Raw genomic sequence first — 17,339 nt, 5'->3', positions numbered from 1 at the left:
TGAATCTCCCGAGGGATTCGAACCCAGGACTTATCGTTATCACGAAATCAACCATTAAATTACTATAATATCCACAAAACCACTCTCTGGTTATAATCATCATATGCTCACTAGTGACAGCCTCCAGGAGATATTTCCTGAAGTTCTAGTGAGAAGCAATGACCAGTGGAGTTCAAAAGCTCTATGTAAATCTTTTCAAGGAATTGAATTAACAGTATATAATCCAATATGTAAGGTCTAAAAGAACTCATTCGAGATGTGAAGTGACCTACTTCAAAGTTCATATTAATATGTATGCATTTATAGGAAAAATAAATTGGTAGATTTCATTTGCTTGTATTACATGATTACTTTCGTTTCCTGCTATAGTTGAAGCTACCATGAGTTCACTTAATCTGCGAACGAGAAACAAGACTCGACGGCCAAAGACCAGTAAGCTAGCTACTGATGCGTCCCAGCCCCACTAACTAGAGGGAGAAGTCCAAGCATGGAATGGGGAAGTATATTCCACAAACAGCCAGATACAAGCGATCACAACAAACACAACTCAAAACGTATATATACAGTACAAAGTCGTCCTTGTGCAGAGTTACCAAATAGCATAATGAAAGACGTAACGGACCAATAGCATTTAAAATATTTCCCAGTGGGAAATACGACATGAAGGTGACAAGAGCGCCTTTGGCGCGAAAACAAAGAAGTTCAAATTTTTTAAATAAAATTACAAACTTAGGTCCTTTTTCAAGTGATTTCTGGGAATCTAACGTCCCCAACATTTCCCCACACTTGTAGTTTTCGTTTATCATTATAAATATATTTAGGGTGAAAATAAAATATGCTAAATACTATATATATATAATGCTACACTTGTGTACTACAGTAAAGCAGTCGTTGAAATTCTGGCCACAAAAAGGAAAATAAGCATATACAAGTAAAATCTTTTTACTTGATGCTTATTATCGTTGGCTTTATTCAATATTATATTTTTGATACAATATAGAATTCTCGACACAAAGCAAATTAACAAGTTTCCATTTCTTATTTCTTTGTCTATCCTGACGATAAGTATTGAGTGATCGCCAGTTAGAAGTTATCAGTCCAGTCAATTGAAAACTAAATAATGTACATTCTTTGCGCTGCATATTGCCAGCAGCGATGACCTTTTGTAACTTGTACAACGAACTATTGTACACTTTTCAGAAACGCACCTGAATAGATTATGTGATTAACAGTCATAATAATGTATTAGAACAAACAAAAATAGATACCTTCTTGAAACATCTAGATGGCAGGAACAGGTAGCCCAGATGTTTGGGAAAGGTCGCTGGTTTATATGTAGTCAATGAACGTAGTTAGCATAATAAGTTATTGATTCCTTGACAGAAATCAAACACTTAGATTACTGAAATGAGGTATTCAATATATGCTCAGAACAAAAGAAGGATAATTTTTGGAATAGGTTTTTTCACATTGTTTTACTACTTTGTCGACTGAGGATAAAAGTTACTCGTTTAAAATTTTAAAAAATCATCGTCACTAAGACGTCATAATATTCTAACGTAACTTGTGAAGTTTTTCTTTTAACTATTCTATTTAATGAATTTAGTATGAATGGGCAAAACCTCGACGGATAGTTGAATACAAATGATTCCAGTGGTTTGATCCTGACAAACATTAATTTTTAAACTGGATTTATTATAAAAACCAGATAAATTTCTACGTTTTTAATCGACTAATATTAGTGGGCATTAAAAACATGGTACTAAAATATTGTATTCCCTTATTGTTCCCAATTTATTTATTTGACTCTTATGTCCCCACATATATATATATATACATATATATATGCATATATATATATATATATGACCAGTTTCAAACAGATAGTTTCATTTGTGTAATGTTATTTTTATATTTTTATTTAGACATGCAAACGAAAACTCAATGTATTGTAATAGTAGGTATTAGAATAGTCGAATCTATCACATCTACAGACAACAATTTCAATGATAATTAACTATGGAGATGAACGAAAAATTTTTCAAAAAAGTCATCTTAGTTGTAATAAAGAATCAAAATACAAACAAAAAGAAGTCATAAACCAAAATACAAAAAAACAAGCTATTTAACACAAAAATACAACCTTAATTATATATATATATATATATATATATATATATATATATATATATAATCTCCAACACTCTGTTTAAATGTAGGACAGTGTTATACTACGTCACTTTAAATATAACGAGAAACATTTGAGATATAACTAACTATTCCAGATGTATATATATGTATAAATTCGAGTGTTATGTTTTGACGATTGATTTCAGTAAAACATATGTTTCAGTAAAAATCTATAATAATGACTTGTTAGAAAATTATTATTTCCTCGTCTAATACTTTATTCTCATTTCAACAACAGTAGTAACAATAATATCTATTTAAATAATAAAATGATTTCATTGTACAGTGTTATGTTATCCTAAATGATTAAATGCTTTCTTTACAAAATACTTCATAACTATTGTATAGCTAGATGAAATGGACATTTATAAGAGAATTGGCTGGAAAAAAAAAACATAAATTACTATAGCGAAAAAAACATGGCGCCGAATGATATTACCTATGGTTGTTGAAAATTCATGTAAAACCTATTTGGTTCTGTTTAATAAATATTTATTACATGGTAATGGATTGAACTACAAGTAGATAAATATTTATTCTGTTTTCTATGGTGTAAGAGTCATTCTAAAATGTTTTGCTTATTTAAATAAGGCATGAATAACACATTAATTAGTATTCAATAAGTTTCATGGTTTTATATTAGCTACTTGTAAACTTATTAAAATTAGTAGTATGCACTAATTGTATTAACATCATGTTACATAACTGATACTGGGTATACTGATAATCACTTTCAGTGATGCTATCTATAAAACCGTTTATAAGGAAAATGTTTTAAACAAAGAAAGAACGTTATAAAACGGATAGAAACTTAAAATGAATAATTCCGAACACAGGTTGAACTACGGCCGTGAAAAAACGTCAAAAGATCATTACAGGTGTATAGAAAATGTATGCTTCGAAACTGACATCTATTACCTTATTTTTTAATTTACCTATCTTTCAACATAAGGTTTAATATAAGTTCATGGGTGGAAATGAACAAAAAATGATTCCTAAATGCTATTTATCGCACAATGTAATAGCGTAGAGAATTATCTTTAAACACAGTTACTCTAACTAACTGACGGTTAAAATCCTGACTATCACCTTAACTTTATCTAAAAAAATTATTGATAACAGTTATCACTAAGAATATATGTATTTTAAATAAATATTGTTCTCTCTTACGCAAGCATAGTGTTAGCTCATAATTGACGCAAATGTATTTTAAGATCTCCGTGAATAAATAAATTTATATCATGGGGCAAGTACTTGATCCCACTAGTACTAATTTTAAGAAATGTTCAGTCATCAAGTGTAGCGCGTTTATCTGATCAATTTATAAGGTTGTTATTTTACTAATAAGTACATTTCTGAGTGAGTATTCAAGAAAGGATCATGTTAGATTATTATACATCATCAGGACAAAAACATTACTCAATAAATATATATAAGAAAAACTGGTAAGTAACTTACTTTTTGATTGGCATATTGGTCAGTGACAAACTTCCAGTGCATAGCATCATCACTGTAGGATACCATAAATGAAGTTACCCATTCTGAACCATCACCCCGACCCTGAGTCATGATGCCTGTTACCTTTAAAATTTAATGTATAGCAAATGGAAGTTATTTTATCAGTTCCTCTGTCGTTTGGAAAAAACGATGTTAAATGATAAATTGGTAGATCAGCCATGGCGTGGAAAATATAGTTTGAAAATTACTATCATAAGTAACAGTAAACTAATCAATTTGTAACTCATGGTTGAAAGAATTGTATCTGGTTGACTTACTTGTTTTCATCTATATTATCCAGTATACTGAAAATAAACGTTACTTAGTAGAATTATATTAAACCAAGTTTTCTTAGTTTATATTAGCATCTATTATTTCGAGGCAAGGTTATTTACCGGCGTTACTAACACCAGACATTTATTTCACTCTATGGTTAAATGTTGGTTCAGAAAAAAAATTTCAGATTTGGGTTTAGAATTTACAGCAGACCTCTTCAAATGTCTTGTCAATAAATTTGAATAAGGTACCTTACCATTATTGCAAAATTTTGTTAGTTAGTTACTTATTATGATTTCCGAACAAAATTCTAGTGATTTTGATATGATATCCTGGAATTAATCTGGACTTGATTTCATGATTTAGCCTTAACAGAATTTCATGGTAAATTGATAGAATAACAGTTTCTCGATTATTCTCTAATGATAGTCATATTAACAGGAAAACTAGTGAATCTACTTCACAACATACCAAAGTTTGTAATTTTGTACACTGAATCCACAAAGCCACAGCAACTGAAATTCAGCTGCTAATATTTTAAAGGGTTGGCTCGAAATTCATCCATCCATTTGGTTAAATAGCGTTTTGGCATTTCGTGATGAAAACTTTAAATCTCAACCCTCACCCTAATCATTTACTGTCAATTCTAATTCCTCACACTGCTTTATCATCGTCATTTAGTCCTAGTTAATTGGTAGACATTCTCATGGTCACTTTAGCGTCGCTTAAAGGTCGTCCATAAAATATAGTTTCATGGATTGATATTTTTATATCATCTGTTTATTAGTACTGAAATGAAAACAGATGTATGCGTTGTTTCAAAGTCAACAGATATTAGTCAAATCAAATATATATGTGGATAAATTTAGATATCAATCTATTTTTATAATTGATGAGGTATAATGATCTATAAAATAGCTACCTGACTCATTGAAGAGTTAATTCAACTTTCTGGGTTAGTTAAGTAACTCTAATTGTAGTTTATCAGTAGGAATTCAAACTACAAATACCATTAATGGATCTTATATGACATAATATTCTCATTTTACATTCATGATAACATGATAATACGTTTAAATCGTCTGCTGTTTTATGAATAGTGATTTGTTTCTTATCGACTACGTTTTCTGTAATTACACTACAACATTGTTAACTATTCATTTTTCTATTATAGTTTATTTCGTTTACATAACTAAACCACACATCTGATAATTACATCGTTTTATTTGATATTCTATATATAGCAAATTGTGCACATTCTTCAATGGAACAATAATAATATATATTTCCAATATAAGTAGGAGCCCAAACAGCTGACAAATAAGGAATGTCACATTGATAACTTTGCATCATTTGTTTTATTAATTTCCTGCACATTAGAAAATGAATATTTGTTAAAAGTGAGCACAAACTTGTTAGAAAGTAACTAAATATTTAGTGGTTCGCATTTTTGTTTATAATAAGTAAATTAAGTTTGCTGATTATTTGAAAAACACTTTAACCTTATTAACTACCGTATAAATCAAATCACTTTGCGTATTGTTCACACTGATGCATCTATAGTTTCAGAGAAGCAACTTCAAGTTACTCCTAACTAATAAAGTTAGTGTTTTACATACTTTAGTCTTTCAAAAACGGTACATATTTATGATTATTCAACAGTGTCTTTAAGTGAACGACTAAGCTGACTGACTGGTGTAATTACTTATAATCTAATGTATTTATATGTAGTCAGTAACAAAATAAAACTTGAGAGTGAGATGGTAGAGATTTGTAGCTCAGGTGGATGATTTTGATGGAAGTTTGTTCTCTGAGCTGGATGGTTTGGTCGTGGAGCTTTCGTCGTTCTTCTGAACGACGTCATCAGCACAAACTTCAGAATTTCCCCGTATGTATACGTCGTTCAGAAGAACGATGAAAGCTCCACGACCAAACCATTCAGCTCAGAGAACAAAACTCTATCAAAAACTTGAGAGTTTATCTAATCACAATTCGCTTCAACTTCATTTAACAAAGGTAATACAATTAAAAATCGTTTTGATCTTAGTTAAAAAGTATAACCTGTAAATCAAGATGAATTTATGTTATTTAGGCAATAAATGTGGATTTGTGATAAATTCTAGTAAATACATAATAGATCATAGAGGTCAGATGAACCTGATATTAATGAACTTTTAGGTTTCAGAAGTAAATTTTAGCGGTGGCACGTTATTCCAGTCTTATTTACAAAAATTAGCAGCAAATTACGTATAGGACAGCATTAGTTTGAGACCTCTTAATATTGTGATCCCTACTACATATCAAAAGGTTTTCTTTGTTAAATCGTAACTTATGTATCTTACTCAATTCAAACAGTTTGATACTGATCAAACAATGATGATACCTTCAATTAAACGAATATTTTAAATGAAAATGACACATTAAAAGTTTTGCTCAGATTATAATTTTAAATATGAACGTAAATTCTTGTTAATCAGATGAAAACAAAATAATAATAAATAAAAACATATTTGTAATATCGGAATGAATTAAAACTGAATAGTTGGAGTTTCTAGACCCAGAATATGCTTCCCATCTAAAGAACCTATAATCTTTTTCGAGTCATTGCTAGTTTTAGTAATATAATAGGTGAACTACAAACATGATACATAAGAACAGATTTGACCATATTGATACGTAATTAAAATCTAAAACGATTCTATGAGTGACATCTTAATGTATATGTATGCATGTGAAGAGCTGTGTAGAAATTTGATGTTTTTAGTATGAATGAGTAATTTTATTTAACATGATTCTAAACGAATTCTTTTACCAAGAGACATTATACACATTGATTGCAAGAAAAAGTATTGAATTTTAGCAATGTATGTTCTTGATCTATTCAACTTTCTTTATAGTTAAAGTATCAAGCTTTGTTGATACAATGCACTGAATATAATAGACTTGTTTTTAAGTATACACTATGGTGGAAGTTCATTCAGATATGTGTCTAATATTATAGTTTTATTCGTTAAAACTTTATTTTCTTTGTTATGAATTTGATTATGGATATGCTTACCAATTTATATCCACTATACATATTGTTTGAATAACAAAACTTTACTCGTTATTCAGTCAGTCAACTGATAAACTGTGATAATTTCAAATTAAATGCATTATACTGTCGGCTTTTTATAAAATTTACATTACATGATATATGTGTTACATTTATACGGTAGTAAAAGACATTAATTTTTTTTTCCAAATATATTTATGAAGTAACAAAAAGAAATGTAACTTGTAATAATAATAAATAGAATATTAGACATGTATTATCCATTTCACCGATCAATAAAAAAGAACATTTTATTATTATGCATGAATGAACTTTTAGTCAATCAACATAACATTGTAATAGTGTATTTTGCCAAGATAAAAGTTATCTAATATTATAGATTGTGTTATTTTATTTTTTTTATTTTTCAGTAAAATAAAATGATTTGCCATATTTTAAAATACATGGAGAATTAATCTTATCTAAGTTTTCTTTCTTTTTCTTTTTTCTCTTCTTTTTTTTGTTTTAAAACTACATTAACAAAATTGTTTCTAAAGTAATAACATCTAGAGCAATTAACATTTTAACATGAAATGATTAAACATGAAAGTTACTACTAATAGTCATGGAAAAAAATAATGATAACAGTAATAATAAACGGGTAAAAATCTGATCACATATGTCTTTTGTGAAAAACAAAAACAAAAAACTAAACAACAACGGAGAAAACTATTCAAATAATGATCTTCAATTATACAGATCCATAAATGAGATCAAGTTACTATGATAGTTTTTTGGTAATACAGAAATATTTTTAATAAAATATTCACTTTTGTTGCTGTTGTTTAGAATTCAACTGACGTTTATTAAATAAGAGTGAAGTTTAATTAATGACTTTAGAGTAAATTCATATTTTTGAATGGAAATTAAAAAGAAATAAAAAAATAGGTTTCATATTGTTTAAATGTAGAATAGTCACGATAGTAATAATAGTTTTTTTTAGTTCATTATTTAATTCTTAACCGGTAGCATAGTGAAATAGTGGTTCAGTTAATTGATTTGCACTTTGTGAAATAAAAAAGACGAGAAAAAAACTTTAGAAAAAAAAAGGAAAGTGAGATAAAATAAGTCGTAAAAATAAGTTTTCAATTTGATATCTTCTTATGTATAATGATTATGTCGTATTTTTTGCAATAGTGAACAATACTACATTGGTTGATTTCCTTTCTGTAGGTGATAAGATTTAAAAACTATATTAGAAATATTTAAAGGATATGAGCAGATAATTATTGGGGTTATTTTGTAAAATTCAACACCAATTAGTAGTAGTAGTATCAGCTATTTCCCCTGTAATTTCCCATTTGGTTTTTTTAGAAACATAATTTTTCAAATAAATCTAATATTTGGGATCGTGTTTCATTAAAACTTTAATTCCGAGACTGTTACTGTTAACCATTCTTTATCATAGTTTCGATTATTCAAATATATGTGAATATGGAACACTCTCAGACCATATCTGGCACACAATCCAGGTGAAATATAAAATAATAATATAAAATAAATGATATTTGAAAATAATTATGTTCATGATTATATATAAAAAACTACCGGATTTCTAGAAAAATTTCTTGAATAATGGCACTGGTAAACGTAATAAAAAATGAGGGCCTCCGTCTACGTATTTATTGCTGAATAAATCTGAGATACTGAAAAATAGGAGATTGTTATGAAGGTGCACACTGAAAGTGTACAGTTTAATAGATTTTACTATACCTGACAATAAATTTAAGTTCTGTGCATAAAAATTTTCACATTATGATAGCATACAGTAATACTTGACATGATTTTTATAAATTATAAGTGAATTATTGAAAGAGCCAGTGGGCATGATCGGTCAGTGCATTCCAAAAAACGTTTATTATTTAGTAGGAGTGTGATGGCCAAACCATTATACAAGCGATTTTCACAACCTGTTCTGTTTTTTCGGTGATCATGGAAGTTCGTTGAATAGGTGACTTACACAGGAAGTGTTTAACACTTCTCCTTGCAAAGATAATTTATCGATTTAATTTCTGTGATCTATTGAGATCCGTTTGTCAGTGAATGATGTCGGCTGGAGAACAATGGATATCAAGCATCACTTGAAAAGTCACTTCGTCCTTGTTGTGCATATCAAAGACTGCTTGTTTGTTTAAAAACCATAAATTATAGGTATCGTGTACATTTCTGTACTCTTAGACTACCGGATCAAAGTCTGTTGAAGATGTTATTTACCATCTTCCAATGCTTAATCTCACTTCGCTGACTGTAAAGATAATAACGTTTTAGCGAAGATCTGAATAAGTGATCTGATATCCGTTAATCTGACATTGAAGTTCAGAGAGCGTTAACTGAAGTAGCGACAAAATCTTATAGGTAAAGTGAAGGTATTTTAGTTTAAAATTAAAGTGATATCGAAATAAATTTTTAGAGCTATATTAATACACACTTTATAGTAGTTTACCACGGATAAGAAGGGAAATAGTCCTAAACTCTAAAACAGAGTAAATAATCTAATGAACAAACGGTATAAAAGCAGCCGAAAGGTGTTCAAAACTATATAGGACTAAATAATTGTTTCATTCAAGTAGAGTAATACCCAAAACATCGAATCCTGTAGCCTAAGATAGAACCTCTCTGTATTAGTTTTTTTAAATTAAAAATGTGAACGAAATCACTAAGTTTAGAGTTAATCGTGTGATAGTAACCCATTCGCTCCTTGTCTTCAGCCCATATTTATCGATAAGTGATCAAGTCCCATATTAAAATAAAAAACGTAATCAATGCTTTTTTCATTTTACCATGGATCATGGTTTGATATCACCGGTGACACAAACCAACATTCATCTAAAATAAGTTCTACAAGCCTTTTAGTTAAATAATTTAGTAACCTGAGGTTTTTGTAGACTATGGAAAATTATTTATTTTTAATTGTATTACTCAGTGATACGAACGGTTTATCTAATAACCACTAGAAAATAATGTAAACAAAAACATCTGAAACTGTTATTTATATTCACTGACGTAACTAAAATAGTATGTTTTACTAGGTCCAATTTAGAATAGAAAAGTTGGTTACAATTATTATAGTGAATCACTGAAAACAAGTTAAGACATTTAGATTTACTACAGATTTAAATGTGATTATATTTTATTAATCATTCGTTACGAATAGATTTACCTCGCTAGGCGAGCGGTATTTTAATACATTATGAACTTCAAATATGAGCTTCGAAGATGTGAATCTGAATAGATCATCAGAGAATGATTGTTTGTGGAAAACATAATGATTTGGTAGATTTCACATTTTAAATGTTTATTCATCGTAAATTAATTTATAAACAAATAAAGAAGTGTCTGTTTTGACGTTTTGCTTCTAGTCATATTACAGTCGCTTATAAGTGAAAGGTATTAATGATAATTTTAGAAGAGTTTAAGCTAAGCTAACGCTAAACTGTGTCGGGTAGAGACAGATATCTAACTCAGTACAATAGAAGATGGTCGTGTAATTTCGTGGATTGGTTCATGTTAGACACTAGCACCACTGGATGCCGGTTCAGTGGTTCAGTAGATTAAGCAATCGTGAGTGAAAGTGAAGGCCCCAAGTTCGAATCTCGCGAGCGGGATCGTGGATGTGCACTGCTGAGGAGTTCCACAATAGGACGAAACGGCCGCCCAGTGCTTCCAGGTTTCCAACGATGATCTAACATCAATTAGTTCATGATCTCAATCAAAAACCTAATAATCTCCACTACCCCTATACTGTTAATCATTTTCTGTAAGACAGAAAAACGAACATCATTCACATAATAATATTACAATAAGTTTACCCTACTAAGTTTTTCAATAAACTCTCCACAATTAAATAAATATAGTTGCAACTAAATGAATACTAAAATTGTGTTAATGTAATCCTTTAAACACCAAATAACATCTTTATTTTGGTCTAATTTAATACAACGTAACAAAGAATTGATATTAATCCCACATATTTACTTGATGTCTTCTTTACCTTCACTTTTTTTCTCTCTGAATGTAGGCATTAAGTTAGATATACTAAACCTGATTGTTTAAAGAAATGTAGTAATGGACACAAACTAGCTAGGAATTTATGATTCCTACGATCATCAGAAATAATGGGTAGTCTCTTTTTTGTTGTTGAGATAATCAACTATCTACATAATTAATTTTCTAATTAAAATTAAAGAGAACAATTAATTTAACTGAGACAAATTTTCGTCATTCAAAATTCATATAAACATTTCTTGCACAAAATATTCACTTACTAATGCTTGTACACCTAAATCAATTTGAAGCCATTCTGAAGAGGATTTAAATTTTGCACACCAAGCTAAACCATTTGTTCGAAATAAGCGTGCATTTTTTTCTTCACATCCTTTCACCAAACTGGATGGATAAGTTGAAGATGAAGTAATCTGCCAATCGGCAATTGTACCTGATATCATACCTAGTGGATCATCATTTTCACATTCTTTGTTTAAAACTAAAAACAAACATAAGAATTAAATTAAATGTAACTTTTAAATATGCACATTAGTTATTAGTGAAAAACGTCTAGTGAAATTACAAATGATTGATTTATAAATAAAATACACAGTTATCACAATTCTTAAACTGTCGTATATTCCACAGTTATAATAAATATTTAATTGATCAGTAGTGTGAACCTAGAGCGTTACTGGTTTTCTGTCAGCATAAAATACAATTCCTTAATGTTAACCATTATTGAATATTAACGTTTATAAACACTAATTTAATAAGTATTTTAGTGAACGAACACTCAAGTGGGAAGAACCAATTTAGTGTTAGAAACAAAATTACAGTCTTCATAAAATCTGAAAACCATACATTAAATACTTCATTTGCACATCAAACAATTGTCCCTCACAAACTTTACCGTTCCTTCATTTCTGTTGTTATTACAATTATTATGTGTTTACATTACCGTTCTTTTCAATGTGGTCTTCTAAACCGACTGCTATCAGGCATTTCACTTCTGATTTTGGTAACAACCTATTTATGTCTGCCAACATAAATAGCATACAACACAGTATAATTGTACTGAGATTCTCAGAATATCAAATGTAAGTTCATTTTCAGTTTTATTACCACTAAGTATAATGAGAAAGCGTGTACAGAAAACTACAAAAAATCAATACCTACTTCATGATAAGCATAATGTAGAAAAACTGTTGGTTGTGAAGAAGCGAAGCGAATTACAATATCAGTATAGAGGTTGCGAAGATTATTAAGTTTTTGATTGAGATCATGGACTAATTGGTGTTGGACCACCGTTGAAAACATGGAAGCACTGGACGGCCATTTCGTCCTATTGTGCGACTCCTCAACAGTGCGCATCCACGACCCCGCTTGAGGGACTCAAACCCAGAGCCACCAGTCTCGAGCGTGAACGCTTGAGCTGCTGGATCACTGAGCCGTCCACTGCTTCCAGGTTTCCAACAGTGGTCTAACATCAATTGGTTCATGATCTCAATCAAATTCCAATAGTTTCTAATGAGAGCAAGAACAAAGGTTAGTACAGAATAATATTAATTCATTTTATTTCATTAGGTTCTCATCAGCTGCTTACAACCTAAAATATTTGAAATTCAAAGTTATTATAGATATTGACATACTTATACAACAGAGGGCGATGAATGATGAATATATGTAACATAATGTAGCAAAGATTTCGTTAGAGTAACTGCCAAAGCAGTTACATTGGTAGAACAGAAAGGAGAGCCTACGTTCGATTCAAAGAACATATTCCGAAGAGTTTGAGATCAAACGGACTAAAAGCATTTAGCAGCGCTGTCGCAAGGCATCTCCTTGACACAGGACACGAAATTGATATACTGAAGTCCTTCAAGGTGATCAACAAACAATCAAATTCAAACCTTTTGAAATTCGCCGAAGCAATAGCAATCAAACGTTTAAAACCAAATCTTTGTATACGAAAAGAAACAGTAATAAATCTTTCTTTGCCCTAGTAACATTCTCCCTATCCCCTTTTATTTTTATTTATTTTTATCACGTCATTCCAACTTTCTGAATTTTATAATTACATCATTCATAACTGACCAATTTCAATTCATATATCTCTTTATTAACATTAATCTATTTTCAGTTACTTGATTACATAATCATGTGCGTTTAATTCCATGAGTTCTAATCACTATCTCAATGTTCTGGAACCTTCCCTCCCAAGCTCTATATATTCAAAACAAAATTTTATGACCTCACTAACTCTAACGAAATCTTTACCACATTATGTTACATATATTCATCCTTCATCACCCTCTGATGTATAAATATGTCAATATCTGTAATAATGTTGAATTTCAAATATTTTAGGTTGTAAGCAGCTGATAAAAACCTAACGAAATAAAATGAATTCATATTATTCTGCACCAATCTTTGTTCTTGCTCTCTTTAAAATAATAAAGGGAACTATGTGTACACAATAGTTTCTCCCTGAAGAATATTTTGGTATTTGTGTGAATTTGTATTTGTAAGAAAACAATGGCGAAAACGTCAAAAATATCTAGTTTTTTTACATAAATGTGATCATTTAAATGCATACATAGTCTCAAAATTCTAAATGAGGGAAAAAACATTATTTCAACTCGTCGAAAATCTGAATGATAATATAACAGTTATAGTAGAATATTTTGAATGAAACTTAATAAAATGAAAACACTCGGTTAATATTCAAGTAATACCTCCATTAAACTATCAAGATTTACAACGTATTAACAATTTACTTTTTGAATCTAATGTTATGCAATTTTGTTGATTACACACTATTCAAAAAATTTTTTTATTTTAAAATTTTGGATAAGTGAATAAAGCTCAATATGGTATTCTAAAATATGTTTCAAGTTTGCGATTATCATGGAGATCTTTTAAAAAAATGACCGGTATTCACTGTTTCACCGTGATTATATTTAGGCTTCTAACGTTTAAGGTAGAAAACCATGTCGGAAATATAGAAACCATATGTAATTTACGTGGAAGGAAAATTAACAACGAATATGGAAAATTAGTCGACTTCACTGAAATTGACAACTGATACCATAGTACAGAACAGAAAACTTGGTTCTCAAATCTGAAAAATAATTACTGAACAGCCACCATATTAAAAATAAGTTTTGAATAATTTCAAGCATTCTGTTTTTCATTCTTTCTCATATATGGCTGTTTGAAAAAAATCACTTCAGTTACATTCTTCTTAATTCATATCATATTCATACAAATTATAAAACCGAATATTTCCACTAGCGTTTCGTATATACCGAGCCGTTTTGTTGCCTAATCTATTGCTCTACATCACGCCAACATTTTGTTTTGGTCTACTACGTTTTGGATTCTAAAACTTGCCGCTTAATTAAAAATTATATCCTCTATCATTAATGTAAAAAACTTAAGACATAATCAAGTTGAAAAGTGTTTAGATTTGTAGTAAAACTGATTACATTAACACTGTAACCGATTTTTAAATAAACAGTATACATCTTTGTTTCGGTATCCAAGTCCTAGGCAAATATAAAAGCAACCTATTAAATACTAAGCAATCATCCGTAAGTCAAATGATATATTTTGTTAAGATTATTGACTCACTAAACTGCATGGGACTAGAGAAAACTGTCATGCTTTATATACTTTGCTAGTTAGTGATAATGGGCTATTGTATTCTTAATAAACGTTTTCAGGACTCAAAAATTGTGAAACAATCAATCAAAATCGAATTTTTCCCAACTAACTCAAACTTCAGATTATAAATAACTTGATACATTCCGTATTTACAAATTACTTTGTGCAGTAAACACAAAATGATTTTGTCAAGTAAGCTTTCTTCATTTAGTACATAAGTAATTCAAGTATTTTCAGGAATTCACCTTTGAGACAGCATCCAGTACACTACTCACGAGCTAGCAGAGTAACAACAGTGTGATGTACTTCCTATGAATTCTAGTTGAAAAGGTTTATCACTGTTTCTTTTATAAAGTGAACATTCACATTTATTATGAAATCACACTTCGATCTACCCTGCTAACGTAGTGTGAAAAAAACTATTCAACTAATGGTTGTAGTAATAAATAACATACTAAGTACTGAAAAATACAAGTTATACATTGTGCAACGTATATACTATGAGTCTATATGCCAGATTTAAGTGCAGATTCATGAACATTTTATGTAATATCTGATGAAATTAAATATATAGTTATTTTAGGCTCCATTTAGATCAAGCTCTACTTGTTAGTAAAAGAAACTTCATTAAAACACAAAACATTATAACAATATAATAACTTAATAGTTGAATTCATGAGCCAATTAAAGCTAGAACAACATGGAAAACCTCAAAGCACTGCACGGCAGTTTCGCCATATTGTAAGACCCCTCAGCAGAGCGCGTCAACGATACCGCGCAGCGAGTTTCGAATCCAGGATCTATCAGTCTCCCACGCGAACGCTTAACCTCTAGACCACTGAGCCGGCCGAGGTCTAACGGTTCTAATATCTAACTTCAACTGATCCGTGAAATCGAAACACTGTTCACCATTGTCTTCAGTGATTCACTATCATAACTGATGCAGTTGAACTCCACTGGTCACCGCTCCTCACTAGAACTTCAGGAAATATCTCTTGGAGGCTATCACTAGTGAGTATATGATGATTATAATCAGAGAGGTGTTTTGTGGATATTATAGTAATCTAATAGTTGAATTCATGAGTCAATGCTTTCACGTTTTCCATGGTGGTCTAGCTTCAACTGACTTAAAAATTCAACTATTATATTCCTATAATATCCATAAAACGCTTTCCTGATTAAAAATATAATAAATCAATGTAACAGCTTTCAATAAACCTAAACGTTAATCAGTTAGCAACTGAAATCATTCATGATATATTTTCTAGTAATAATTTTAACTCACTAAAATGTTTGAGTGTAAAGAAAACTATCATGCCTTATATACTTAAATACTTAGTGATATTGTATTATTGTAATTATTCATTAAAACTTACTTGTATTTGACAACTGAACATGTTCATTTAAACCAATAATGAATGGTAGTTCAGTCAAAATTAATAATAAAATCATATTTAATAATATATAATATTCATATGGTAATGACTTCATTAAAACAAGATCCACTGAAGAAACTTTTAATAAAATCCAATTGAAATTTATTTATGTTTCTTGTATATTCTAATAATCATATGTAATGAATATTGTATTGAACTCAATAAATACTTTCTAATATACCATAACTTCAGTTAGTATATTCACATTCCAATATATTTGAGTAGTAACTACCGTGTGTTTTTAGACAAAAAAATTATATTGTTTCTGTTCACTTGAAACTGATTTATAATCTTTTTCACCTCATTTATTTTATTAATGTGATTAATAGTACAGTGAGAATGGTATTGGTCACCATGTATTTGATTTTATTTCACATGCATATATAAAATAGTAGTACATACATTCAAAATAATATGTGAAGATGGATAACTTTTAAAAGGAAACATAATGAAACCTAACTAATAACAACGGTTTAGTTTACCATAATTTTGCACACTAAAACACAAATAGATTAACTTTTATTTAACCAGTAATTTCATAGCACATTGAACATATTACACGCACACACACATACATGTACACACACATCTATGTAGATATGTGAATAAACTACCTTTTTTAACCCTAGCAATCTTTCAACAAATTATCTAAGGCTGAATCATAAATTCACAGTATTAAACTTGGTATCAAAACAAAAAAATATATATAAAAAATATTTTATGAATACTAATGGTTCTTCCACCATCCTATTTTGTATAGAAAAATAGTGATAAAAAGTTTTATTGTGATTTGTGTATAATTTTTTCTCTTTATGAAATAGGAAATTCACTAAATGAAAGGTAATAAAAATTTAAAGTAGATAAAGTAAAACAGTTAACTCAAAATTGATTGTCTAAAGATAAAATCAGCATAAAAGTGTTTGATTGAAATCCTCTTTTCATATACACATAAATCTATTGATGAATTTACTACTGAAGTAGTTTAATTAGTAATTTCTTAGAAAACTTATACTAATAATGTTTGTTTGTTTTTCAGAGTAAATTTAATTAAAGTTACTTTTACTTGCTTAAATCATTTATTATCAGAAGGGGTTTTGTGAAGATATTAGAAATTTCACTGATTGAACTCATGAGTCAATTGAAGCTAGACCACCATGGAAAACGTGAAAGCATTGACTCATGAATTCAACTAT

The 17,339-nt window shown here is 29.5% G+C and overlaps 1 protein-coding gene across 3 annotated transcripts in view; it reads right to left on the bottom strand.

The window, feature by feature from the left end:
• The window catches only part of DOCK7_3 (Dedicator of cytokinesis protein 7), a gene marked incomplete at its 5' end in the record, with an annotated part of 45,785 nt that extends 29,365 nt beyond the window's left edge, over positions 1-16,420 (bottom strand). The window contains 3 exons of one of the 3 annotated variants that reach the window (XM_051216028.1): positions 3,649-3,771; positions 11,323-11,540; positions 16,087-16,420. In XM_051216028.1, coding sequence (XP_051066575.1) covers positions 3,649-3,771; positions 11,323-11,540; positions 16,087-16,201 — 456 coding nt within the window. Of the gene's footprint in view, positions 1-3,648; positions 3,772-11,322; positions 11,595-16,086 lie in introns of those variants that run through there. The other 2 variants (XM_035729837.2, XM_051216026.1) reach the window with 2 other exon arrangements.
• Between the last annotated feature and the right edge of the window lie 919 nt (positions 16,421-17,339).

The sequence above is a fragment of the Schistosoma haematobium genome, chromosome 4 (genome assembly GCF_000699445.3).
Source record: "Schistosoma haematobium chromosome 4, whole genome shotgun sequence".
In the NCBI taxonomy this organism is placed as follows: Eukaryota; Metazoa; Platyhelminthes; class Trematoda; order Strigeidida; family Schistosomatidae; genus Schistosoma; species Schistosoma haematobium.
This window is presented reverse-complemented; position numbering and strand designations above follow the sequence as displayed.